This window comes from Rhagoletis zephyria, unplaced genomic scaffold, assembly GCF_001687245.7.
Source record: "Rhagoletis zephyria isolate East Lansing unplaced genomic scaffold, Rhagoletis_zephyria_1.1 Rzeph_scaffold_22771, whole genome shotgun sequence".
Classification (NCBI taxonomy): domain Eukaryota; kingdom Metazoa; phylum Arthropoda; class Insecta; order Diptera; family Tephritidae; genus Rhagoletis; species Rhagoletis zephyria.
The window spans coordinates 507-7076 of NW_016179829.1; the positions used below are offsets into that span (position 1 = coordinate 507).

General features: G+C 39.4%; 1 protein-coding gene across 1 annotated transcript; it reads right to left on the reverse strand.

The window, feature by feature from the left end:
- Positions 1 to 400: 400 nt before the first annotated feature.
- On the reverse strand, positions 401 to 861 carry LOC108381505 (putative nuclease HARBI1; the record flags this gene model as incomplete). Its single annotated transcript, XM_017637918.1, has 2 exons — positions 401 to 612; positions 678 to 861. Coding segments are annotated over 2 exons (396 nt in total), but the record flags the coding sequence as incomplete, so codon positions are not given.
- Between the last annotated feature and the right edge of the window lie 5709 nt (positions 862 to 6570).

Below are 6570 nucleotides of genomic sequence, written 5' to 3' on the forward strand. Positions count from 1 at the left end.
CGTTTATAAATGCGTTTCGAAAAGCTCTTCCCGAGGTCGATGGTAGATTATGATTGTCAGGATCTAGTGGGTCGGCCATTCTCCTTACAGAAGGTTCCGTATCTAAAATTAAAAACAAAATATATTTTCATTCCGGTATTTAAACAATTTTAATATTTTACATGAGAAGTTCCTCTTCTTTGCAATATTGTGCAGGACGGCAACGGCAACCACTATGTTTTTGGCAGTATCCAAATTAACTCGAAGCCGCTCAAATATTGAGCGAAATTTGCATTTCATTTGTCCATTTAAGCACTCAATTTTAGTGCGTGTGGATATGTGACATCTGTTATACCTATAACAAAATATTTTGTATAAGGGACAATTTTGTTGATAACGGGTTTAGTTTACAGCTATGTACCTTTCCTCTTTAGGGGTGGATGGATTCCTTACTGGCGTTAATAGTATTGTAGACAGTGGATAACCTGCATCTCCAAGCAACACGCCGTTGTGGTCGCTCCTCATTTCCAATTTGGTTCTAAGCCGGCAATCACTCCAAATTATGGCGTCATGCTTTGATCCACGAGATCTAGCTACAATATCCATAATTTTGCAATCGGCATCGCACACAATCTACAAACGGTAAACTTTATTATATAAGAGCATATATAAATCAAACTGGAAACTAATATGCCTACCTGCACATTCAAAGAGTAAAACCCTTTTCTATTTAAGAAATGGCCAGCCATTTCTTGGCCAACATTCTTTGCGGGGCACTTGATACGAACATGAGTGCAATCAATAGTACCAATAACTGTCGGGAAGCGAGCTATTTCATAGAACTTGCTTTTCACTTCACTTAGTTCGTTATTGCCTGGAAATCTTATGAAGTGTGGTAACAATAGCGCAATCCTTTTAGAAATGCTCTTTATTATTCTCCCAACCGTCGTTTGTGACATTGCATGGAGATCGGCTAAGAGATATGTAAGTAAAAAAACGTTAATTTAATATCCACGTTTTAAGTAGTTGGTGGCTGCTATGTTACTAACCAATGTCACTTTGATGCACATTCCTGCCAAGGAAGCGTAGAGTTGTCAGTACTTGCAAGCTTATTGGTATTGGAAGTCCCCTATTGTTCCTGGGCTGCTCAATATTGAGAACATCGATCAAGAAATTGACAGTGACCTTATCAAATCGATATCGCTCATAGAAATCTTTGTCCTCCAGCTTTGTAAAATTTTCGACGACTTCCAAACTCCCGCACATCTTCCAAAATGGCAAAATCTCTATCTATGTCATCCAGTCTGTCCATTTTTTCTTTATTTATTTTCGGTTTCTTCTTTTTAGCAATTTCTGTTTTCTTTTTTCAAATCTTAATAAAATTCACTTCCACTTTTCTGCAGCTAATAACAACTTAAGCTGTTATTAAATTTAAAGTATACTTTATCCGATAAAGTATACTTTAAGACGACTATGACTAGCCTAAAGTGCACTTTATATAAAGTATACTTTAAACGACTTAAAGTATACTTTAATTTTGTCTATGACTATGCGCCATTTTGTTTTCTCAAAAAGGTATTCGGGCAGGTTCTGGAATTCACAACCGAGTGAATTTCAACCCCTGCCAACTTAAATTCCAAGCGAACTTGACTCAAATTCACTCGGAAGTGAATTGCAGAACCTGCCGGATAATATCTTATTTTATTTCATTTCATTGCGAATATACTATAAAAAAGCAAATTTTGTTTAGAATAAAATATGACATCTTATATTTTTCCCCCAAATGGGGATTCATTTCTTCCCGTTTTTCTTCTTATTCTACTGAGCTAAGGCAGTGTCAAATCGAGCTGTCACAACTGATACCACCTTGTATTATTGCATCATGGACGATTTCTTTTATGACGATTTTTTATTATAGTTTTTCCACTAAATTACATATCGAGGGCTTATATTCAATACCCTCTATATGGAATTTTCACAAAAACTACTTTGTCATGTTAAAACCCATCTGGAACTTACCTGTCATCACTGATTTTAATTCTGACTTTGCAATTTAATAGTAAATTCTTCTGTCAAGTGTTATGCAAGGTCAGTATTAATACCATCGATGACATAGCTTGTTTATATGGCATCAAACTCGGTATCGAATTAACTCGTGTCAGTGTAGCTCGCTGGAAATGCAAGTGTTTATATGCAACTAAAGAAATGAGTCGATCGAACACGCTTTCAAACAGAGTTCATCCCGATGCAACCCTGTTAATACATGTGTCATTTCTTGAAAATAATAAACATGGCAAAATAATAATTAAAGGCCCAAACAGCCATGAAGAAGGATATTAGCTATTAATTTTGTAAGAAAGCTTAAAGTGAAAGTACATAACGTCCATTGCGTCACCGTCACCGGCACCGACAGTTGTCAAAAAAGCTGGTACAAAAGTAAAACGCAAATTTTGCAAAGATTAGCAGCGATTTTATGATTTTTCGGACGCTACGTCACGCGGATAGTGTGTAACTTGACGCATAAGCATCGTTGACGGTGATGGTGATGGTGATGGTGACCGTGACGTTGTCGCAATGGATGTTATGTACTTTCACTTTTAGTCTAAATGTAGTTGCGATCCCGTCATAAATAGTCAGAATCAGTCAGATTTTACTGGAAATCGATCTCGTACTCGGTTCTCTGACTATTGAGAGGACAAAAAAGAGAGTAAATACGGTTCTCTCTCTGTCAGAAGTTACCAGTTTTAGTCCGAGAATTTTTTGCTGGTAAATTCTGGTAAACGTGTCAAACGATCAGCTGTGGTGTGTTTGGCAACCAAGTTGTAAACAAATGAAAAGTGCACTCTGCTAATTCATGTTGAAAAGTATTTAATTACTTGTTTAAGTGGATTCTAATGAATTTGAAAGTATTTTTGGTTATTTACATGTTTGAGCTGAGTGTGTTTACATACAAAATAAGCAAAAATTTACAACCGAAATTTGGAGGTTATGTTGAAGTTGCCATTTTTTACTAGAAAGCGATCCCGTACTTTTCAATGTTACTCTCTCGCTCTGAGCGAATTTTTATTTTTTGACAGTTTTACTAGTCCGAGTACGAGGAATACGGGATTGCACCTTATAATTTCAAGAACTATTTAAATGTTTTACTTCATACAGAGTTGCATGAAACAACCGTGTGGTCAAATCCCGTGTTTATATGCACTCTTAACACGATTCAACAACTCTTAACTCGCATTCAAAATGTTATTTATGGTGGCACGGTTAAAAGTTTCAATTCGATTTAAGAATGTGTTTACATGTGTGTGTCCAAATAACATGGTTTAACTTAGAACGAATTGAAGCATCGTATAAACATGGTAACAGTTAAGTCTTACGTGAATTTTTATATCAGAATCTCATTTTTGTGAAAAGTGCACATAGAGGGTATTGAATATAAGCCCACGATATGTATGTATGTAAAACCTAAGCAAATGCTTTTTCTTAAAATTTCAGACCTTTTACTCAACTTGCTTTGTTAAAATAAATTTAAGTGACAGGTATGCATTCTTAAGAAAACGCAACCGCTTAGTTTTAATGCATACGGATCATTGTATGTAAAATCGTTTGTACTTTTAATTTTGTTAAAAAAAAAGTAAAATAAATAAAAATTTTACGGTTTTTTGGGCGAAATTACGATGTTTTTAGGGTAAATTGACGGATTTTCAGCGAAAACTTTCGGCAACGCTGCTCAGTCGTTGTCGTCAAGCTGAACTCACGAGAGACCCAAGAAGCGTGCAACCTCTATAGAGTTTGTCCACAGGGACAGAGGCGTTAGCTGCGTCGGGTTTTCCGGGCATACGAAGAGATGATTCGAGTCGTGGGGTGTCTCTCCGCATGCCGCACATTCGTTTGGCACATCTGCATCTAATCTGCTCAGGTATGAGTTCAACCTGCCGCAGTAGCCAGAGCGAAGTTGGGCTATTGTGGTTCGTGTCTCCCGAGGCAGACGAAGCTCCGTCTTGTCTATGTCTTGAGGTTGTGTACTCAGGACAGCATTCACCGATCTGGAGTCTACGTAACTTGAGATTGACTCCCTGTGAATGCCGACCAAAGCCTGTCGATAAACTGCTTTATGAACCTCTGGATTTCGTCCGTCAGTCCGCAAAGATGCCTTCTGACATGCGTTGGCGAGAGCTCCTCTGCTAGCAAGTGTCTGTTCGGGTGTCCACATCTGTAGCTATCTACTAGGAATTGCTTGCAGAGCATTGTGTTGTGCTCTTTTATGGGGAGCATTTTCGCCTCGTCGTTCAGGTGGTGTTCTGGCGACATCAGAAGGCATCTGGTCGCTGTCCATAGTGCGGTATTTGTGCTGTCTGTAGCTTCATCCACTGCGTCCCACTGGTCCCCGGCGACCACACTGGTGGGGCGTAATTTAGAACCGGCCGGCCAATTGCCTTGTAGGTTGCCAGCAACGTTTCTTTGTCTTTGCCCCAGGTGCTGCCGGCTAGCGACTTGAGGACCTTGTTTCGTCTCTGTACTTTTTTGACAATTGCGGTTGTGTGCACAGAGAAGGAGAGCAGACTGTCGAATGTTACTCCGAGTATTTTAGGATTATTCACCGTCGGAATTGGTGTATCATCGACGCAAATACCTAACGGTAGTCTGACCTCTTTTGGCCAGGTGGTAAATAACATCGCAGAGGATTTTGTAGGGGATAGAGTTAGACTCCTAGCAGTGAAGAAGCGAGAAAGCTCGGAGAGATACCCGTTTACTTTCGAGCACAAGTCATCAATTCCATTCCCAGACGCCAATATCGAACAATCGTCATCGTAAGAGACAATCGAGACTCCCTCTGGTGGTTGAGGGAGCTTGTAAATATAAAAGTTAAACAGTAGTGGGGAAAGGACATCACCCGGTGGAACCCTCTGTTGTATTTTTCTATATTTTCTTGATTTGTCTCTTACCACCGTTGGAGTCTCTGTGGGAGAGAGGAGGCCTCTACGTCTTCTAGTAGCGTGGAGTGGCTGACGGTGTCAAACGCTTTTGACAGGTCCAACTCCACTAGAAGGCCTCCAGTGTCTGCGCTACCGGGGAAAGGAGTGTTATCGGACAATAAGACTCTCCTTTGTTGGCTGGTTTCCCCAGTTTGAGCAGTGGGACCCCTATCCCCATCTTCCAGATGTCTTGAATGACGAGAGTTGCCATTGACAGATTGAGGACCTCCGTTGGATACGCTACTTCCGCAAGACCCAAATTTTTCAGCATTAACATGCATATTTCGAAGGGTCCCATGGCTTTGGAGGCTTTCGCCTTCCCGGTGGCTACCTGAACTTCACCGCTGGTGAAAACAAGAAACGCACTTGTTGTTGGCAGTTTGTGCAGCCGTCTCGTCACACGTTGTCACTCGAGGCTTGGCTTTGTCCGCTGGGGAATGCAGCATAAACTGCCGGATGAAGTAGCTCGCGCATCGCTCCGGGTCCGATGAAGCGCGGTCGCCGAAAGATATTCGACTCTGTCGTCCCGCTTTGTCAGATTGAACAGTGACCTCACGATTGACCAAAGCTTACTCACACCAGTAGTGGTTTTCTGTAACTAATGCGATATTATATCGCAAATTTTTTCATAACGCGGTATCGCATAGTTGATATCGCAAACGATATCCGAAGTGTTTCTGTAAGTCAAAGAACTCTCCTTGCGATATATTGGTGGTGAGTTTTGTTAAAATTACACAAACTAGCAGAATGAAGAACATATGAGGGCTATTCGCGATTCGGTGCATAAGAGCTGACAAATTTATGCAATTGCAGAAATATGCCATGGATTGTGAGCGACCTTTATTAAACTGTCATGGTAAATTTTTTTTAATCAGCTGATAGAAATGCCAACCAGAGTTGCAATGTATAGCATTTTTATGCTATGGATGTTTGGTATTGCAAATTTGTCAAGCCATGACAAATGCAAATGCGTGTATTTTGTTTGTGCAATACAAATTTGCAATGCAATGATGCTAGGCCATTTGCATCGGATCACGAATAGCCTTATGTTCTTGTGTAATTGTGACAAATTGAAGCAAAAAGTAAGAAGTTTTATATATTTTGAGCATTAACATTTAATTGATTAATGCTGGAGCAAAAACTAAACAATTCAACGACATTTGCTTGTTTGAAATGAAGCATTCATATGTACATACATACATACATATATACGTACGTATGCACATTCCTCACAACTAGGGTTCGAAATTTCAGACTTTGGTATCGATACCGAGTACTCATTCTGACATCGAGCTCGTGGTATCGATACTCTAAAAGTATCACGGAAAAAATATCGACTCAGTATCCGACTCATTAAAAATATTTTATTCTTCAATCGCATATCTAGTTATTTCCTGAAGTTAAAACAATAGACATGTAAAATATTTGATTTTTATTTCATTGCAGTACTTACTTTCACGTTAGAAGTAATTTTAACGATATATGTACATATGTACATACATATATATACCCTGCCAGCAATTGGAAGAGAATTTTATCGCCTATCGCCCGCATGCCACTTCTTCGTCACTGTTGCAAATTAAAAGTTTATGTTTCTTTCTTTATATTTCATCATTTT